This window comes from Cyanistes caeruleus, chromosome 5 (assembly GCF_971803275.1).
Source record: "Cyanistes caeruleus chromosome 5, bCyaCae1.hap1.1, whole genome shotgun sequence".
Taxonomy (NCBI): Eukaryota; Metazoa; Chordata; class Aves; order Passeriformes; family Paridae; genus Cyanistes; species Cyanistes caeruleus.
Genome location: NC_141705.1, coordinates 78,044,468 through 78,064,777, shown reverse-complemented (window position 1 = coordinate 78,064,777; position 20,310 = coordinate 78,044,468). Strand labels below are relative to the sequence as shown.

The 20,310-nt window shown below is 48.3% G+C and overlaps 1 protein-coding gene across 4 annotated transcripts; it reads left to right on the top strand.

Annotated features, from left to right (window-relative positions):
- The first annotated feature begins 1,111 nt into the window (after positions 1-1,111).
- Positions 1,112-18,417, top strand: SPRY1 (sprouty RTK signaling antagonist 1). 4 transcript variants are annotated; one of them, XM_086890623.1, is made up of 4 exons: positions 1,112-2,156; positions 2,407-2,599; positions 8,319-9,203; positions 16,094-18,417. In XM_086890623.1, exon 4 carries the CDS (start codon positions 16,149-16,151, stop codon positions 17,109-17,111), a length of 963 nt encoding a protein of 320 aa, XP_086746749.1. In that variant the 5' UTR covers positions 1,112-2,156; positions 2,407-2,599; positions 8,319-9,203; positions 16,094-16,148; the 3' UTR covers positions 17,112-18,417. The 4 variants fall into 4 exon arrangements, with proteins under 4 accessions (XP_086746749.1, XP_086746748.1, XP_086746747.1 ...); XM_086890622.1 differs by having other exon boundaries at positions 1,150-2,599; XM_086890621.1 differs by lacking the exons at positions 1,112-2,156; positions 2,407-2,599; positions 8,319-9,203 and adding an exon at positions 12,096-12,239.
- The last annotated feature ends 1,893 nt before the right edge of the window (positions 18,418-20,310 follow it).

Sequence of the window (20,310 nt, the reverse complement as noted above, 5' to 3'; positions counted from 1 at the left end):
AAATCCAACAGCTCCAGAGCCCTGACAGAGAAGGAGATGTGTGTTTTCTCTGTTAACTGGCCTGCCAAGGACAGGAGGGATGAGGGGGGAGAGAGCCCCTCTCTGTGTTTGCGTGGCAGGACTCCAGCGAGAGCGCAGGTGTTGCGAGAGGAGGCAATGGCAACCAGATGACATTCCTTCCCCTTGGACTAGCGTGGAGCCATTGCTCAAACTGATTGTGGGTCCAGCACTTGGACTGGATCATCTTAATGGTTCATTTCCAACCTAAATGATTCTGTGATACCCTTCCAAGAAAACTGGAGGCTAGCGTGTTGTCTGCGTGTGCCTGTGTAAAATCCATGACATTAAAGCTTAGGTTCCTCCAACTAGATTAGGGGGGTGGAATCACTCTTGGCAACTGCTGGGAAGAGACTAGAAGATAGTCCAGACAGTGATTTATCCCAGCTGAGAGGTGAACTACCTTTCTGGAGGTGCTGATGGGGCAGCTGATGTCAGGAGAGGCCCTCAACATTGATCTAGAGAAAGTGCCTTGAGGTAGAGAGAAGGAATTAAGAGCAGCAACCCTCAATATATTGAGAAAAAATATTTTATTAACCTGTGGAAATATATCCTGTTTGCCTAAATGGTTCTGGAAATGCTGCTGATCTCTTCCTCTCATACCTGTGTGTGTGTGGCATTAACCATGCACCCCAGGGAATTTTTTATCTCTTTTGCTAACACTGAGGAGTTTTCACATCCCTGTTTGGTAAAATGGCTCTGCCATCAGCCAAGTGTGGAAAGGGCTTTGATAACGTTCAAGGTGAAACACTTGTCAGCTCTCACTTTATCCAGGAGCGGATTATCTGGGCTGTGGAATAATGAGGTCATGTCTTTGCTCCACACCGCTGGCAAGAGCTTCGGATTTCACACGGGGCAGCTGCTTACACCAAGCCTGCTCTACTTAATGCCTTTAAAGCTACCCTGCTTCCCTGTCAGCGAGTTCTCCCCAAGCTGAGGGTGTGAAACGTGCTCACACAGCCTCCTTTGCAGTGCCTCTGAGGGGCTTCCTGGTGCTTGGATTGCTGTCCTATCCCAGAGTTGGGTGGGTGGGATGCGGGAGCACAGGATGTGAGAAGCAGCGTGACCTGTGTGTGGCTACCGCACCTAAAATACAGGAATGTGTGGAGCAGGATTTGTGGGTGGGTGGACCAGAGCCATGCAGCTCTTTCCAGGTGTCCCACCAGCAGCTTGCAGTCTGAATCTGCAGCTTTAATGCAGAGCTGTGGCAGTGAGAGTGGCCATGGACATGAAAGATCCCTAAAGCACACAAGCTGTGGGTGTTAAAGCCTATGGGTGCTTAAGTAGATTAGCAAACAAACAAATCCTTTAATATTCTGGAATGCTTCCTCACCACCTAAGTAGGGATTATTCCACCAAGCCAGCAAATTCTACCCTTCTGCCTGACTGAAAATTCTGCCTTTCAGATAGCTGTGCTCTTTAATGATTTGTAGTCTTACGCAAAAAAAAAGAAAAAAAAAAAAAAAAAGGAAAATGTGAAAGCATATTGAAAGTGTTGGTGAGGATTTCAAGAAAAGCACAAAAATGGTAAAAAGAGCTGTTAAAAATGTTCAAGACCCTGTGAAAACTGAGTTTGCTGCAGTGCAGGCAGTAGCATATGTAGGATGCTACACCACAAAGGTTGCTACAATTTTATCCTTAAAATTTGTTTTACAGAACTCACTATGACTTTTTGTACAAATACGTGACACAACTCACTTTCTTCCTAACACTGTGAAAATCCTGGTTAAACTGTCAGCTTTCTATCTGAAACACGCAGAAACAACCAGTTACCTTGGTCTGATTCCACTTCCAGGCTTTCATCATCTGGGATTTTGGTAAAAAGCTGCTTTTGTTAATGTGTAATGCCTCATAGTAACCGGTTACACTTTTACTACAAAGGGGTGTTTTATTTTCCCGAGGGATGAATAGTAATCAAGGATCAGCTGGTAGTGCCAAGTGCCCTGATAACACAATTGGCTGCATACAGCTTTGTTAGGCCTCTTCCTGCACTGGCTGGCTGGGGAGACTTTAAGAGAAGATGTTGGAAGAGCTGTTCTTTACCTACTTGCCTGTTGGGGAGCTGAATTTTGGGATCACTTTGTCTGCTGGGTGAGGAGGTAAGAGCTGGCTTAGGGGCACATGAAGCCCTTCCTGGTTAAGGACAGTGAGGGGCAGCTGGGAGAGGGGGTGGATGGAGAGAATGCTTGAAAACAAGCATGTGAATTAGAAAAATTACCCCAGAATTCATCACTGAATGATTTTTGTGGAAATGTGTGGGGGTTGATGGAGTTGGAAGGAGACAGGAAATGGGAATACTGATTCTTATGAGAACAGGGGCTGATTTGTGTTATTTTGATGCTGACTTAGGTGAGCTGAAGGAGGGCTGCAGTCACCCTGGCCCTGTGCTAGGAAGTGTCTCATTGCTAAGCACAAAGTGGAGTCTGGCTTTGAACTCATTAACCCCATCAGCACTGGAGTAGCAAGTGTGTTTCTGGAGCTTGACTTTCAGACACTTGAGGCACGTATAAAGCAGCAGAGATTACTTCAATACCAAAAAAAGGTAAGAAATAGAACTTCCTCTTCAGATTTTTTCAGAAATTTAGGGTCAAGTAATGGTATCAAGAGAAAGGAGGAGAATTCTGCCTCTTTTCTCAATGAGAAGAGGAAAAGTTGGGGGAATAAATATCTGAAAAGTGGGGAGGAAAATAAATTGGTAGAAAGCATGTGTGAAAAATTTCCTCCTTTCTTCTGTCTGCTCATTGTTTATTTCTAAACTCCACAAGAAAAACAATGAGATGGAGAAGAAGGAAAACCCACAGTGACAATAACAGGAAGAGCATCTTGGAGATGGATTTGCACAAAGTCAGTTCTATTAGGATGTGACTTAGCCCGATTTTCTGCGAATACACAATATCCTTAGTAAGTGCCCTCTATTATAAGTGCCCTTTTTAAGCTGGATTTGTCCTGCTGGATTATCTTGGGAGGAAGGGTCACAGCCACACAAGGTGAGCCCAAGCTGTGCAGACTACTTAGAGACTTCTGATTTAAAAATAGGATATAGAAGTAAAGTTCTGTGTTAGCTCCAAAATTCCACTGTTCCATCCGTGAAGGACCCCCCCGTCATGACTTTGATAGTGGAGTGTGTGTGGAAGGAAAATAATGGTGGTTGTCACTTGCTGAGCCCTCCCAGTTGTAACACACTTGTCTTAAGTGAGGGCTGGAAACAAAACTCCCATCATAACCTCAGGTTTTTAATCTCTGCAGAACATAATGAACTATTTTGAAAGGGTGATTGGAGGGTTAAGCTAGGAAGGACTAAGTGTTAGTGTAATAACATCTATATTAAAAATAAAAAAAAACCCCAACCAACCAACACAGATGTAACGTATTATATAATCTCTGTTAAACTTGCTCTGGGAAACCCTCCAAGAGCCAGTGTCAGTCTCCATTTTGTACAAGTCTGTACATAACCTTTGTAAGAATTTCTGTGAAGTTGGGTGGGGAAACAGAGAAACACAAAGTTAGAACAGAATGTAGCCTGGCCAAAGCCTTTCTGCAGCGGCGCATTCGGAGCAGGGACGGAGCGAGGTTTGCTCCTTCCTGGGCCTTCCCACCAAGGCACCCCCTCAGCACCGCTGCTGTCAGCCTCTGTTAGTTGCTTACAGATACAGCAATTAATTTAATGACTGCTAATAATTAATGTGTATGATAAGATACGGGCAATGCCACAGGGCTGTTTGTTTTCCAAGAGCTCGGTCGCTGCCTGTCTCACCATAGATGGTGTTCACTTGCCTCCCAGCAGAGAAAAACTCGGAGCAAAGTGCTGTCAAGCATGGTCTTTGGATCTAGGGGGAAAGCTGCTGGGAACAGAGGAATTATAGTGATAAATCCTCTTGTGAAATGTGAAAGGAGATTTTTATGCTTTTCTGACAGAACATCAGTCTGACTGTATCGATTTACTCCTGCTGAGCTCTTGTCAACTTCTTTCCACCTTCCTCCTTCCCTGGATCTGCTATCCTGTTCAGCTCTTCTTGTCACACCTTTGGAAGTCATCTCTCTTAACACAGGCGTTGTTGTGCTGCTTCCTTCCCATTCCCTGCCAGGAAGGATTGTTTTCCCCTACACAATTCAGCAGAGCAGCCACTGGCGCTGAAAATGTTGATGATGTGGAGGTGCTTTGGAGCATGGCAAGTTTCCTCAAACAAACAAGTAATGCCGTTACATCCGTGGGCTTTGGCTGAGCTGTCCTGCCATGAAATACACTGAGAAAATGGTGTTTTTTCAGGCTTTTTTAATTTTAGTCTGAAACCTAAGTTTAAAACAGAGCCGACGGACCAGCTGTCTCCTGTCTAAGCTACTTTTAACAGGAACAGTAGAGCTGGTTTAGCTGCTCCTCAAGGAGCAAACAGGGAATAATTCCACTTTTACTACAACTCTGATGCTAACTTTGCATCTTTATAAACACAAATTAGGATACATATGGGTATCCTAATACCTAACAGCATGCAGAAAGCAGGATGTGATTTAGAAAATGCATTTCTTGGAAGTTCTCAGCATCTCAGCTTGGTTTTCCTGTGGTGGTTCTTCTTTCCAACCTCTCTTTTCTTTGCCCAGGGAGGTCTGACAGTAGGAATTGTCCCTTCCTGCTTTAGAAAAAACTCTGAGCAAATGATAACTTTCTCTGTCTTCCTAAGAAGCTGAGCACTTTTACTCTATAACAATTGGCACCTTGGAAAATTAAGTCTGCAGGAGCTAATGAGTCTACAGGAGTGTTTGTAATTGACTCAAAGTTGTTGTTTTTTCATGTGGCAAGTTTTTAAAAAAAAAACAGCAGATGGTTTTGAAAGGTAATTCTTGACATCAGTCCAGCTCCAAAAATGTTGTTTTCCATTTACTTCCCATGTTTCACACTGTTGGTGTGTGATGAAATATGAGTAGTGCTACTGCTGAGCTCTTGCAGGCTTGTGGTGAGAGATCTTTTCCATGTCTTTTCAACCATAAAAGAGTAAAAAGAAGGTGTGGTGTTGGTTTGTTTGTTTTTTCCCCTGTACTATACCTGCAGCAAAGACTCTGAATATGGTAAAATATATCTGGATCTTGGATGCATAAAGGTTTAAGTTTTCTGGAAATGGGACATTTTGAGGAGAAATAGAGAAGTCATGTTGGTTTGCTGAGAGAACAGAGTGGTGTGTAAGTTCTAACAGATTGATGTTTAGGTTTTGATAATTGCCCTCTGCAGAGCTGAAATCCAGCCAGGTGGTGACAGCTATTTCACTACTGTGAGAGGTGTGGACATAAATAATACCTGAGCAGTTGACCTCAATATCTGCTGGAGCTGAAGATGATCTTTCTTGAATGCTCTGAGGTCTCTGTCTGGTCTTCCATGTAGAAAAGACTAGAAGCCACTAGCGAATTGTTGTCAAGTATTTTTTTTTTTTTTTTTCTTTTATTTAATAAACAGGATGGGGAATTGGTGCAAACACTGAGGCAATGATGACCACAGTTCTAAGCTAATATAAAATGTGTTTTCTGTTTTTCAACTGGGCACATGTGGCATTCTTTATTCAGGTGCTTCTTTTATGCTGGATTATACTGCTGAAAATCTATGGAACAATTACTGTAGGCAAAAGTGCAATCCTTCCCTTGGGAATGCTGCTGCTCCAAGAAATGTCACCTTGAAGCAGCATCACTGCAGTGTTCTGGAAAGTCAATGGGCAGGCTAATTTAGGAGGAAATTCCATTTTCTGCATAAATTTCAAAACTACTGAACTTGGGAGGCAATAGAGACAGGATCCTGAGCAGGCTTTGAGATACTTTGAGCAAGGTGTGTTTCACAATAGATGTGCTCTTTGTACATGGGAATTCTTTGGCTCCTCAAGGACAGCATGTTTAATTGATCAGGGAAAGAAACAAGAATCACAGGAGTGGTTTCAAAGCAGAGAGTCATGGAGGGAGTCTAAAAGAGGGACCACCCCCCAGCACACACAAACACACAGTTTCTGGTGTCACAACCTCCCTGTGTTGAGTGTGTGTCTGTACATGTCCTCCTGGGTGGGAGCCAGCAGGAGAGGCAGTGCAAGCTTTCCCCATGGCTTGTGTGGAACTGGAGCAGCCTGTCTCCCACCCCGATGGAAATGAGGTGGGTTTTCATCAGCAACGTGACAGTATGTGCAGGGGCATGTGTGTTTTCTGTTCTTCACTGTCAAGGGTTTTCCCAGTCCTTTTTGGTGGGAGAAATCTGACCTTTTCAACCCAAAGGCTCCTGAGGGATAATATTTTTTACACTGTCTCCAAAATACCAAAGTCTCCTGACTTCCTCAATCTCAGAGGGAACCGAGGTTAACTTTGATTTCCTCAGGAACAGAATCTGGCCCTTAACACTGAATGTTCCTTGGCAGGTCATTGTTACTACGGAGCTAAATTCCAAGATGTGCCTGACAAGCTCTTCTAGAGTACAACAAAGCAGGTCAAACATGCAGGAGGGGGTGTCTTGGCACTTTATACTTGAATTGCCAACTGCAGCATCTGTCAGAGAAGTAAATCCCAGAAAATGGGAAAAGGATGAAAAAATAGAGGTGAATAGCAAATTGTATTTTATCATTTTTTCGTTGGGATGTGGCAAAGTGACATCACTGCTCTCTTGTAGATTTGTGGTAAGAGACTTACCTTTTCAGCCATAAAAGAGTGAAAGAAAGGTGTGGGGCTGTTGGTTTGGTTTTTCCCCTGAGAAGTTAAAATGTGTAAATATTGAAGTGGATGATGCTGCAGCCAGAAATCCATGGGACTCCTGTGGCACGTTCCTTTTCCTGTAGCCAGTTTCTGGGGGGAAAGCAGTGACAACTTCTGAGTTATCTGAGAACTGGCTTTAGATGAACGCTTTCTTAGCAACATTTGGTGCCACACAAGTGTATGAAGCCTCAGAGGAAGAAGCTGCCATGAAAAAGAAACTGTCTGTTGCAAACTTCTCTTCAAGAGATCCATGGAAAAACTTTGCCCCTGTTTGCATTTGCCTGTTAAAATCCCACTGAAATGCCTTTCAATGGTAAAGCAGAACCAGGAACGTGACACGGACGTGGAGCTGCTGCTTCCCCACAGAAGCTGCTGCAACCACGGAGGGAGCCTAAACTTTGGCTGTTGACACACTGCTCTCGAGAGCGACAAGAGAGATTGTGTTCATTAGGCCAACCCCATCATTCTTGCTAAAAGCAGGCTCAGGTTTCCATGTATATTTTCAAATCAAATTAGAAACGCTGCTCCCGAGACCTCCTTCAGCTGACAGTGACGGATTGCACAACCTGATAAACAGGAGGCATTCCTGGAGCTGCACGAACACCCGAGTCACCACAAGTGTTTAGATAATAAAAACATGCACAGAGCCATGTATTTAAATTAGCAGAAAGCTTTTCTCCTCTTCCTCCGCTCCTGGGGAGCGGCCGCTTCTCCAGCAGAAATGGGAAAGGTTTGTGTCTGTGCAAGGAATTGTGGCTCAGTGGATTGGAAAAGGCAGTTTGCTCAGTGCTAGGACATGAGACAAGGACTTGCAGATAATTTGTGGTGGATGACAGTAAGTTATTATTGGTGTTCAGCAATAATGACCATTTTCCTTTTTCACAAAGCTGTTTATACAAGCAGACAAGAAGTCATATTAGCTAAAATAGTTAACAGTTAATACAAAATAAGGAAGATATGGCTGGTCACTTAGCAGAATATCTTGTGCACATGCCGGCAACCTGTGTAGCAGCTACACATGAAGGCTACAGAGGCAGTTTTCCAAGGAAGATAAAACTTGATCAGCAAACAGTAACTCTGGATACTTGAAGGAGAGGTGTAAAGGTATGAATTGCCTGCATGTCAAAGGGGTGGTGGAAAATGAAGAGACTTGCTGTGGCCTACCCTTAGGAGGGTGAAGTTTTGCCTGTGGTTACCCAAGGAAAATACTGGTTTCTTTGACACAATGCAGGAGATGGGGAAGGGAAAGAGTGTTGTCAGACTCTCAGCCTATTTTACAGACATTGGCATTTTCTTTCTGTATAATTTGTGCTGAATTTGGGCACAGACCAAACCCCTCTCTCTGCAGCGTTTCCCCCGGTGCTTTGATTCCACATTCAAATGTTCATGAGGCAGGTTCACTTCGAGGTTCGTCCCTTTGTTCTTGGAGGTTTGCCTGGCTGCCGCCTTTTACTGTCTCCTCTGCCTCTAAGAAAAACTGATGTTATCTCCTGAAGTGAAAACTCCAGGTTCTATTTGTAACTGAGGATTTCCTGTGTGCCTTTCCCCAGCTCGAAGTGACGGCAAGAGGCAGCGGCGCACGGGCTGCGCGTCTTCAGAGAGCTTTGAGAGCAGCCCCTACACTGGAGCTGAAGAAATCCCCAGCCACCCGTGCCTTTGATCTCAGATAAAGGTCAACCTGTCTGGTAGAAAGTGTGATGGGAAACGCTACCACATCAGCCTTCGCTTTCTCTTCCTTACCCTGAAGTTATTCACTGTACGTGTCAGGGTACGCCTTCACCGCAGCACCCGTGGTGTTTGGCTCTTGGGAGCAGCTTTATTCATCTCATGCACCAGCTAAAGCCAGGGCCAGCAAGGTTTCATGAGAGCTGCTGAGAAACTGCCCATGGCACTTGTTATTACAGCAGTGTTCCATAGCTATTGTTGGATTTTGATGGTTTGTTGGAGACTTTTTGAATTATAGAGTGATTTAGATTGGGAAAAAACCTTTAAGGTCATTGAGTCCAGCATTGCCAAGTCACCTTTAGACCAGTCCCTAAGTGCCACATCTACACACACATCTTTTAAATCCCTCCAGGGCTGGTGATTCAGCCAGCTCCCTGGGCAGCCTGTTCCAGTGCCTTCAGTGAAGAAATTTTTCCTGGTACCCAATCTAAATCTCCACTGGTGGAACTTGAGGCCATTTCCTCTTGCCTTGTAGTATATATAGGCCTAGTGGTGTGTTAAAAAGTTAGTTATGCTGGTCTTGTCCCAACAAGCGCTGGGAGTTTCTGAGACTGTTCAAGCACTGACAGCTACAAAGTTCCACCTGACACAAACTCAAAGTTGCTGACACAAAAAGCTTTGGGGAGCTGCAGGTTCCAGTTGGTTCTCCCGACACCACCTCTGCAAGATCATCGCTGGTGGGGGAAGTACCTGACTTACAAATGCTACAGGTAAGACTGGCACAACAATTTGGTTCATAATTTCGTTATAAATGCTGATGGGACGGGGGGTTTGGTTGCCTTTGAATTCCTCTGTAACCTTAGATAGGTTATTGCAGCTGTGATGATTGGTTATGAAGTGACAAGGAACTTGCAAAGAGGGAAAAACTTTCTCTGCTGAGTCTCCTCAAAGCCCTGTTGGCTTTATGGCTGGGCCTGAGTGTGTGTCTTCCTTCTGGACTGGGACATGTGTCTTAGCCACGGCTAAGAGATGCTGCTTAGGGAGAGATAGAATAATATTCCCAGGTGGGATGCACCGTGGAAATAGCTGTTACTGACAGTGGGAGGATCACAGTTTATCCAGTGCGTCTTTACAAAGGTCAGTTGAGCCACCTAGAGATAAAAGTTACTTTTAGGTGTGGATTAGAAAGAAAACCAAACAAAAAGCTGAGGATGGATTGTGCTTTCATTCTGTCCAACACATCTTTTGGTACTCAGGCTGCCATGAGGGAGAAGTAGCATCTGCAGAAGGTGGGGATGGATTATCTCCAGTAATCTCAGATCCTCAAAGTGAAAGTGGAAACAGGGATTGGGTCACTGCTCTTGGCCATCACTCAGTCTCTTGAACCCCATTCTGGCAGGTTTTTCTGAAGGATTTACATCAGGCATAGAGGGCTGGTCTCTACTGACTCGATGTCAGCTGGGCCACCTCTAGAGGATGGTTTGGAGATAGAAAATAACTTGGTTGCATCAGATTCCTGCCTGTGCATCAATCTTCAAATTAAGGCTGTGCCAGGATGTAGCCATAAAATGCCAGTTCATTCTCCAGAATGTAGCTCTCATTTTTCTAATCAGAACTTCTCACTGCTATAATTTCCAGGGATAATCCAGTGAGATGGACTTGTGTGAGGTGCAGGAATGTTTGCTTGAGCCTGTGGAGAGCCTTTGGATATCGCTGGAGGGTTTTCCCTTCTTTCAGTGAAGTATTAATTCAGGTGCCAGGTGATAGTGAACACCTGCCAGTACTCTTGGTTATTTGACTGACCCATTTAAGCCCAGTATTATGTTTCTAAAATCAAGCTCTTACACTTGGCATAGTTTTGGTTTTTTAAGGTGATGCTGGCTTTAGAGATGTGAAAAGAGAGGTGTTGAGGTGTTTTTATGGTAGTATCCTAGGAAAAATGCATATGGACTTCTGTGAGAAGAGAGCCCTGCTACCTCCAAAGGCTCTAAGATTAACTTGCACCACCACTAAGACTGCTCTGTAGGAGTAATTGTTTTTTGGTTTTTTTTTTTTCATTTTCTTTGCCATTTTGGTTCTACAGTTGGGTTTTTTGTTTGTTTGAACTCTTTATAGGTTCCAAAGTTTCCAGATGGATTTCACTGAAAACGGTCTTGTACTTTGTGCTCGAGGTGTGCCTGCTTTTGGTGAACAACCACATTTTCTAAACCCCACAGCAGTATTAATGCTGATTTGGAATGCTTTTATTCCACACCAAGGATTTCTGTGCCATTGTTTGTCCTTTGAGCCTCTGTCACTGGAGAATGGTATTAATGGTCGGTATCAGCAATCTGTTCTTTACAAACTCAGAAGTACCACAAGTCATACTACCACTGGTACTTGGTTCTAGTATTCAGTGTAGAACCTCTAATGAGCACACATTTGATTTCACAGAGAAACAGGTGGTTCAGGTAAAGGTTGTGCATAATGATGAAAATTTCAAAAATGCAGTTTAGGTGATTTCTTTCTGAGCTTAGTGAAGTTTAATGAAAAACAATGGTGCTACATCCATGAGGGTGAGCTGGGTGCACAGACTGTCACCAAGTACCACCTCTGTGGTACAATCCTGTTTGGAGGGATTGTTTACTTTTGGATGAATGTTCCTGCTAAGCAGCCCCACATATCCTTAGCACATACTTCTTTTCTTTGGGGTAAAAGGTAGGAGAATGTTGTTTTGGTTTGTTTTGTGAAAGATTGTTAGTATGATAGATAGTATGCTTCAGATAAACTTAAAGCTGAGTGGTGTTTAGCCAAATCTCAACTATTCCAATACTTGTTGTTATGAAATAATTCTCAGAATTTGGATGTGTTTTACATCACTTTCCCATGTTCTTTTGGTGGCCTGTTAAAATATTCCACTCACAGAAAAACCAAACCCCCAAAAATCTTACATCAGAGATAATATCTGGCCATAAAACTACAGGCTTGGAAAGCACCCCTGCATCTCTGGCACCATGGCAGAGATGCAGTGATGAGCTTTGGATGGGACCTTGCCGAGGCAGGGCTGGAAAGGCAGGAGGGAGTCAGCCGGGTCAATAACCCGGATCATCTCTGGTGCTGCAGTGCCAGCCGTAAAACGGTGGGAAGAAGCTTCCTATCTTCCTATCTCATGGCAGGATGACAAGAGGGAATTCTTCTCTCGGGTCCTCAGCTGCCTCTGCAATAGATTGAAAGAAGCAGAAGATACCTCGTGAATATAAACGAAGGGCTGTTCCACCTGGCTTGAAGGGCGCTGACGGTAAAACACAGACAAGAATCTCTCTGTAACGCTGTCGGAGGAGCGTGGCAGAACTTCAGCCCTGCAGCAGAGCCCAGTGCCCGGCGGTCGGGGGCAGCGTGTGGGACCGGCCAGCTCCGAGCTCCACCGGGCCGAGCCCCCCGGGCGCTCCCTCTGCCGGCGGGGCCGCGGGGCCGGGAGGAGCCGCAGCTCCGGGACAGCGCGGGGCCGGAGAGGGGCAGGTCCTGCCTCCCTTCTTTCCTCCCTCCCTCCCTCCTTCCTTCCCTGGCGGCCCGCGGGAGCGGCGGTGCCCGCGCGGGAGCGGCTCCCGGCGGGAGGGCGGGGAATCCACGCCGGGATTTCGGAGGCACACTGACATCAGGGGGGCGCGGCCGGCGGCGGGCGGGGGCTGCGCGCTGAAAGGCGGCGAGGCGCGGCCCGAGTCACTCCGGAACGGCGGCGGGGCAGCGCGGAGCGGCTGCCGGCACTGCCCGGGCTGGATCCGCGCCGCCAATGTGCCGCGGGAGGCGGGCGCTCACCCCGGCCCTAGGTAAGCCCGGGCGGCGCTCGCCGCTCCGCACACCCCCCTCCCGCCGGGTCAGGTGCGGGCGGGCGGCCGGGGCTCCCCGCGCCGCGCTGGGGGCGGCCGCGCTGCGAGGCGTGCGGGAGGTGCGGGCGAGCCGCGCTCGCTGCTCCGCGGTGCAGCGGGCGGGAGAGCCGGGGCTCGGCTCCCCGGGCCGGCAGCGCTGAGCTGGGCGCGATTCGCTGCTCACCGAGGAGCTCCGGGCCGGTGCTCGCCCGTCCCCGCCCGACGCGGGGTCTCCGGCGCGTCGGAGCTTTGCGCGACCCTGTCGAGCCTGCGGAGACCTCGGTGCCAGACTGCGGCGTGCGGGGCCGCCTCTCCCCGCCGCGTCCTGCCCCTGCCCCGAGCCTGTCACTCGGCCCCCGGCAGCGACAGCCAGCACATGGCTGTGTGCGGGGAGCTCGCGGGGCCATTGCATTGCGCTGCCTCTGGCTTCGTTCGCAGTTCGCTGAGCTCTGCCTGGAGAGCCAGAGCCGCTTCGTGACCGCTTTAGAAAGAAAATAAAAAATCGAAGCGAAAAAGCAATCCAAAAAAAAAAGCCAACCAAATCTTTCGCACCAGAGGTGGTGGTTGCACTTTGCCAGACGGGACTTGCGGCAAGGACCATGCGGTGAAGCCGAGCGCCGGAGCGGGACCGCAGCCCTGCACTCTGCGATCGCAAAGGGAAATAAATAAACAGCCGGAGCAGGAGCCGCGCACCCGCCGCCTCTTCCCCGAGACCTGCATCGCAACAGCCCCGCTGCCTGCCGCAGCCTGCAGCCGCCCGAGGCTCGATCCAGACGCTCCGCTTTGCAGGAAGGGCTGGATTTGCTCCCCGTTGCCTCCGGACCGAGAGAGCTGCGGCCGAATGAGAGAGCCCCTTCCCCGGGCGGCCCGGGCCGCTGCATGCTGACCCCCGGGAGAGGGGAGCTGCGGTGGGCAGCAGAGCGGGGCTTTTCTCCGCTGGCCCAGTAGGACGTGGAGATCGGCGAGCGAGGGCTGTGCGGGGACGAGGAGCGCAGCCCGCCGGCCTTCCCCGCTCCGGGGGCCGGCAGAGCGAGGAGCCGGGGCCCCGCCGCCCCCCGCCCGCTGGATTTGCCGTTCCCGGTGGCTCCCTGCACATCACGAAGTTGGGACCCGCCGTGCGCTCACACCGGGGCCGGCGCTGCCGCAGCGAGCAGGTGCCGCGGGGCGCTGCGGCGCCCGCCCGGCGAGGGGCGGCCCCGACCACCCTCCCACCGTCCCCCTCCCGGAACGGAGGCACCGAGCTGCTGCGGGAAGGCTTGCCGGGAACAGGGGCCGGCTGCGAACGAGCAGAACGTCAGAAACGCCCCCCGAACGCTCCCCGCAGGTGGGGGCCGGAGGGGCTGAGGCGGAGGGTGCCGAGCCGCACCGCGGGGAACCCCCGGCGCTGAGCGGCCGCTCGGCTGCCGCTTTAAGCGCCAGGTAATCCGCCCTCCCGAGGCAGCGCCGGGCTAAGATCTGCCTTCCCCTGTGGAAGAGAGAGAGAGAGAGAAGGAGGGAAAAGGAAAAAAAAAAAAAAAAAGCCTATGTTTTCATTCATAACTTTTTTTTCTTCCCCTTTTCCCCTCCTCTTCCTTCCTCCCCGTGATCCGCTCCGCTCCGCTCGGGGCGCAGAGGGCGCCGCGCCGCCGCCGCCCGCCCGGGGCTGCGGGGAGCGGGCGGGACGGGGGGGCTGGCGGCGTGTCCGAGCGAGTGTGGAGAAGGGGAGGGAAGCGGGATCCCACCCCCGAGGTGCGGGGAGGGAGCGCAGCCCCGGGTGCAGAACCGCGAGGTTCTCTCTCTCGCCGCCTGCGCCGTGCGTTATTTTATTATTTTGTTTTACTCATTTTTATTTTACTGTCCGGGGCGGGGGAAGCAGTTTACGAGCGATCTGCTCGGGGGTGGAGGTGGCTGGGTCAGCTCTCGCCCCGGTCTGCAGCTGGGCTTGTCAGTCTGCGCCGCGTTGATGTTGCGCTTTCCCCCCAAAGATGGCACTGGATGTCTTTCGCATTTTCTTGGGATATTGTTTTTTATCCCCTAGGGAGCCCAGCTCCTGGCTGGTACAGCTGTAAATCTTCCCCTTTTCGCATTCATTCACCCTTGGTCTGTTGTGGATTTGTATTCAGTGCTCGTGAAGAAGGCGGCTTGTTGTGTGTGGGGTAGGAGCAAATTCTCTGCTGGAGGGTGGTGAGGCACTGGCACAGGAAAACGTGAACGCCCCATCCCTGGAAGTGTCCAAGGCCAGGTCGGATGAAGCTCTGAACCACCTGGTCTAGTGAAAGGTGTCCCTGCCCATGGCCAGGGGCTTTGGGACTGCACAAGTCTCTTAGGTCCCTTCCAACCGAGCCCTGATTCTGTTCTGTGAATTAGCAATGAGAGTGTTTGGTTTTCTGTTTAATCTGGTGACCACAAAGCCCACACAGGTGATGTTAGATGTAAAATGAAATCTTTGGTTACTGGATGAGGACAAAGACTTTGTGTCACGGCAGAAGCTGTCACTTTCTGCCCATGGTGACTGCCTGCCAGAGGAAACCTTTCCTCTTCTTGTTCTTTCTGTGCTTCCACACCACTGCACCTTTTTCTCTCTGGAGTGGAGAACAGCTCCGTGCTGGCCGTGCTCTGGGTAGGCAAGACACTTTCTTAGGAATATTGGATGAGTTTTTGAAACGCATGGTAGCTCTTACCTTTCCCTGCTCTCAGGTAAACACTTGGGGGGGAGTGAAAAGGTACTTTTGCTTTGGCTTGACAGTAAAGCAAAGCAGATTGTTGTCCTGTTTCCCTGCATAAATGAGGCACTTGGCTACATTTTCGTGTAGGTGCAGAACTGTCACTGCAGTTTTCTCAGTCAGTGTTGCAATCTTCATGTCTCAAGCTAGGAGGGATGGAAATGTTTAACATCCCTGCTATTCCCTTACTATTTATAAAAGATAGATGAGCAGATATTCTGTTTATTTGAGAAGCTTTTGGTCTGTCTTGTGAAAATGGATTTGTTCTTTGTGTTTTGAGGTTGTTGTTGAGGGGTTTTTATCTGCTCTTATTCTCATGAATCCTCAGGTGCTTTTTGTTTGACACCTAGTTCATCTAAGCCTTTTCTACCCCATTTTTCTTTCACACTCCAGCCTGTGGTCAGGAAATATTTGAAAGCAGGTTGTTTGCACCCTTGTTTTAATTTTATAAAGGAGCATATTAGATGTGTAGGCTGAGTTGCTTTCTCACAGAAAATGTCTTGGCCACTTGACAGCACTTAGTTCAGGACTCTGTAATGCACATACGTCACTTTAAGAGGGAGACTTTCCAAATGCACTAGGAAGCAAATCTGTGGAGCTTTCTGATGCTGCAGATTCAGGCAGCAGAGTGAGAACTCTGCTGGTTCCTCACTCTGCCATACGAAACATGAACGTGGTGGTGTTCTTGGCTCTTTCCAGCTCAGTGTCGGGGGCATTCGGAACTGCTGTTGCTAGAGACAGATGTTGAGTTCAGTAGCATGGGAGAGGCACTTCCCATGGCTTGCCAAGTCAGCATACAAGTTAATACTGGATTTTTAAGTTTTGTAAATTTTTTTTTTAAAATGGCATGGGGTCTCCTTTGCATTCCTCGTCTATGATGCCATACCCAGACTCTCCCCCATTACTGGACTTTGGCCAGATCCTCAGCACTGCTGTAATCCCCTGCTGAAAGTGATCAGTACCAGGTGGCTGGGGCAGTTTGGGCTTTGCCAGATCATTTCTGTTTTCAGAAAGTACCCCGCGCTCCATCTCTCCGCTGCCCTTGATCTCCTGTGTGTGTATATGTACGCAGGCGGTGTTTATTTACACCTTCTGTCTCCTTCCTCGTTTCAGGATTTCAGATGCATGCCAGGTTCCCGCTGAATGCCAGCAGCAGAGATCCCTACAGATGGAGCCCCAAAGTCAGCATGGCAGCGGCGGCTCCCTGGTGGTGATTCAGCAGCCCTCCCTGGACAGCCGGCAGCGCTTGGACTATGACAGGGACAGCCAGCCCACCACCATCTTGTCACTGGACCAGATCAAGGCCATCAGGGGCAGCAACGAATACACCGAGGGGCCGTCGGTGGTGAAAAAGTCGGGTCCGCGGACGGCGCCGAGGCAGGAGAAGCATGAGAGGACTCACGAGATTATACCGATTAATGTGAATAACAACTACGAGCACAGGCCCGGCCACGCGGGGCACGTGGCGCATCAGCATAACGCCAGGGCTCCCGTCCTGAGCCGATCCACCAGCACGGGCAGCGCGGCCAGCTCCGGCAGCAACAGCAGCGCCTCCTCGGAGCAAGGGCTGCTGGGGCGCTCGCCGCCCTCCCGGCCGGGCTCCGGCCACAGATCCGACCGGACAATCCGGGCGCAGCCCAAGCAGTCGGCCCTGATCGTGGACGATCTGAAGGGGCCTTTGAAAGAGGACTTGACGCAGCACAAGTTCATCTGCGAGCAGTGCGGGAAGTGCAAGTGCGGGGAGTGCACGGCGCCGCGGGCCCTGCCCTCCTGCCTGGCCTGCAACCGGCAGTGCCTGTGCTCGGCCGAGAGCATGGTGGAGTACGGCACCTGCATGTGCCTGGTCAAAGGGATCTTCTACCACTGTTCCAACGACGATGAAGGGGACTCGTACGCGGATAATCCCTGCTCCTGCTCCCAGTCACACTGCTGTTCTAGGTACCTGTGCATGGGAGCCATGTCCTTGTTCCTGCCTTGCTTGCTCTGCTACCCTCCGGCCAAAGGATGCCTAAAACTCTGCCGGGGGTGCTACGACCGCGTCAATCGTCCGGGGTGCCGGTGCAAGAACTCCAACACGGTCTATTGTAAACTGGAGAGCTGCCCCTCCCGGGGTCAGGGCAAGCCCTCATGATTTTGGGAGGGAGGTTTACTTCCTCCAACTTCAGTTTTTCAGGTTGTAGCTGATGGGTTTTTTTTCCCCTCCCCCCATCTTTTCTTCTTCCCCCCCTTCCTCTCCCAATTTGGGAGGACTGTTCCTTTCCTTTCTGTCTGCCCAACTTCAGACACATGAGTTCGTCCCCTTGCATCTTTGCTCTCCTCCTCCTACTGACTTGGCTGAGTGTGGAGCGTTTCACGCAGTCACTGCTGCTCTTTGGTAAGTGTGGACCTGGGATCTGCACCTGCCGCTCGCTCGGGCAGGGTCTTTGAGTTTGCAACTGAACCACTCCTGAAAGAGACAGTGAGGGCTCACTGGGCTCTTGAAGCTTCTTGCTCTGTGAATATCTTCCCAAAGATGTCTTTTTTGTTTGTTGTTTTTGGTTTTTTTTTTTTTTGTTCTCAGCAAGTTATGTTTTTTTTCTCCTTAACCTCCCGGGTGCCAAGGAAGAATAACTTCCCTGAGTGAGCTGGATTGTGAAATAACTTTTTGTGTGTGTTCTTTCTGGAGAGGGATGTAAAATAAAGGCTTCACCAAATGAAAGGCCTGACTCTTCTATAAGCAGCCTGCTTCTTTTTGCATCTTTTTTTTGTTTCCACTCCCCTCTCTTTTTGTCTTAACTTTTGGAGCATTCTCAGGTCTGAGAATTGCCCTGCCCTTTTTTTCTTCATTTTTTCTATTTTACATTTTCAATGTAACTTCAGTTTTTGCTACACTGTGCAGATCTTCACATTGGAGACATTGTGGCTGCAGCATACTCATATGTTTCTTTTGCTGTCCAGTCTTTGAAGGATATTGCTCACTCCACCCTCCTAATCCCGTTTTTATAGTCTGTCAGTATCAGTTGATATTAAAGTTGGTGGTGTTCATATATCCAAACAGCCTTCAGGTGTCATTGAGTCACCTAAACGTTCTTGAATCCTTCAAGTCTCTTGTGATCCTTTGGCTTAGTGAGTTTAGCTCTGCTCTGTACTTTATAATTTTATTCTGTCCCTGTTTTATTGCCTTAGCCACAAATTGTGGTCCTTTTTTGTATATTTTATGTATAAAACACAAAGTTGAATCCCAACTATTTTTAAGACAAAAGTCTGTTAAAACTTTTTTTATTGTAAAGAATATTTATTATGTGAATCTCTATTATTTTATGATATTTATTGCAAAAGACTTCGAAAATGTACTCATGTCTGAATATAACAAAATATCAATACTTAACGAAATAAGGATGACACGAAGAAAGTACATATGTTAACTATAATGCAGAAAATATATTAATTAATGAAAACGCCTCTGGAGTTCTTTTGTTACAATGACAGGTTGTGAGCTATGTGTGTGCATTGCTGGGCTGTTCCTCCTTCAGGTCTGTCAGGTGGCAAACAACCTCCTGTTGGTACTTCAAAGCCACTAGTCTGTGCTCTAGTTTAGTTTACCTAATCTTAAATTTAAGCCAACTATATATCAAATAAGGGATATTTAATACAATTGAATCTGTGTTGTGCTTAACAGTGCCAAGAAATGGAGGCTCTATTTATTTACCAAAGAATTTGGAAATACAGTTGTGGAGGAGGAAACCACAACTTCCAAGTCGTTTCTTTGTTGGTTTGGTTTTTTTTTTTATTATTTTTTGTTTTTTCTTAAGGAATACCGCATTAACATGCAAAGCCATTTAAAATTTTCCTATATAGAACTTCCTGTCTGGTTAAATTGTGCAGCAGCTGAAGAAATGAATCTTCCCAGCTGGATTTTAAATAAAAAACTTGGAGGCAGGATGAAAAACAGTGATTGTGTTGCTGTAGTTTGGTAGCTTTGAAATCTGGGAACGTGTGTGCGCGCCTGGGCCCACGTCTGTGACTTATTCGGTTGTTTTCCCATACGTTTTCCAATGTCAACTGAATCTTCTGTCTTTAAATTAAAGGCTCTTAAGGGTGACCTAAGTGTCACAGCTACTTGTGGCCATTTAACACACATTCCACAGAAAAAGCTTTTCATTAAGAGTGAAAGGGGAGACCTCATTCTTTTCCTTATGTGGGTCAAGGTTACATCACAATTCTCCTGAACTTTGAAAGTTTTAAATGGATGCAGTTTCACATGGTGTTCAGAGTAAGTGGTTCTAGAGAAGCTCCACTTCAGAACAGAGCGATGACTTGACAAATGTGTCATATCTTGCTCTTTTTTTAAGTCCTGCTGCTTTGAGTTGCCATATTCAAGCTGCTCTGACTCCCAGCACGGTGATGATTTGTAGTTAATTCCATGCCAGCTGATGCAGTGTCACCGAACAGAGCTGACTGAAAAGCTGCTCTTTTATTTAGCAGCACAGATGACCCCTGAGAGGCACAAAGAGAAATCATCATCTGAGTGCTAGACGCTTTGCAGGATGCGGCTGGTGCTGCTCCTCTGTGTGACACAAGTGACGGGCTGGGGGGCTTGTGGGGCAGCACTGGATGCACACGGATTCTGCTGTCCAAGATTTCCCGAGAGGAAGCAAAGCCAGGAGAGGAATGTTCCCGAGGAGCAGGGACTTGCACTCCTTCGCTATCACCGCGCGTCTCGAAGAGCGACAGCTGCAAGTGGCCCCGCGGACACAATGGAGGCCTTGTCCGGCGCTGGCCAGAGATGTCCACTGGTAACTGTGCGCTGACACCCGGGAACACGGAGCCAACTGCCTCCTCACAGCTGGATCACAGCCAGCTCCCTGCTTGGGGCCTTTGCTCCAGGGGCGCTGCTTGTGCCTCCTCAAGGAAAACGTTGCCCTCTGTACCGCTGTCTCTTTTTTATTCCAGCCAGGTGACTTATCTGGGGGCTTGGGTTGGTTCCTAGCAGAAGAGGAGAAATCCCAAAGGACCCACGTGTTCTCCATCCTTTAGTGATTGTCCTCTATCAGGAGCTGTGTCGTGGCACTGTTTCAGATCTCTTCTTTAAAACAAAAGCTACGCTCTAGTTAATCATACTAGTGCTCCCTTTACTAACCAGATTTTGGGAATAACCTGAGGTTGCAGCTCCTCTGGAGAAAAAATTGATTTGGACCTACACAGCAAGGAGAAGAAAACAGTTCCTTGCAGGTCTTACATGGTTTTCTAATTGCCAGGTAGAGCAGGCAGTGTTAGAAAAATGAGGATAATGTATTTTTCTCTTGGGTTAGATGCTGTATGCTTTGTATTTAACATCCAAATATATCTGA

Coding starts and splice junctions, on each gene's coding strand:
- SPRY1 (XM_086890623.1), top strand. CDS start 16,149: ATGGAGCCCCAAAGTCAGCATGGCAGCGGCGGCTCCCTGGTGGTGATT.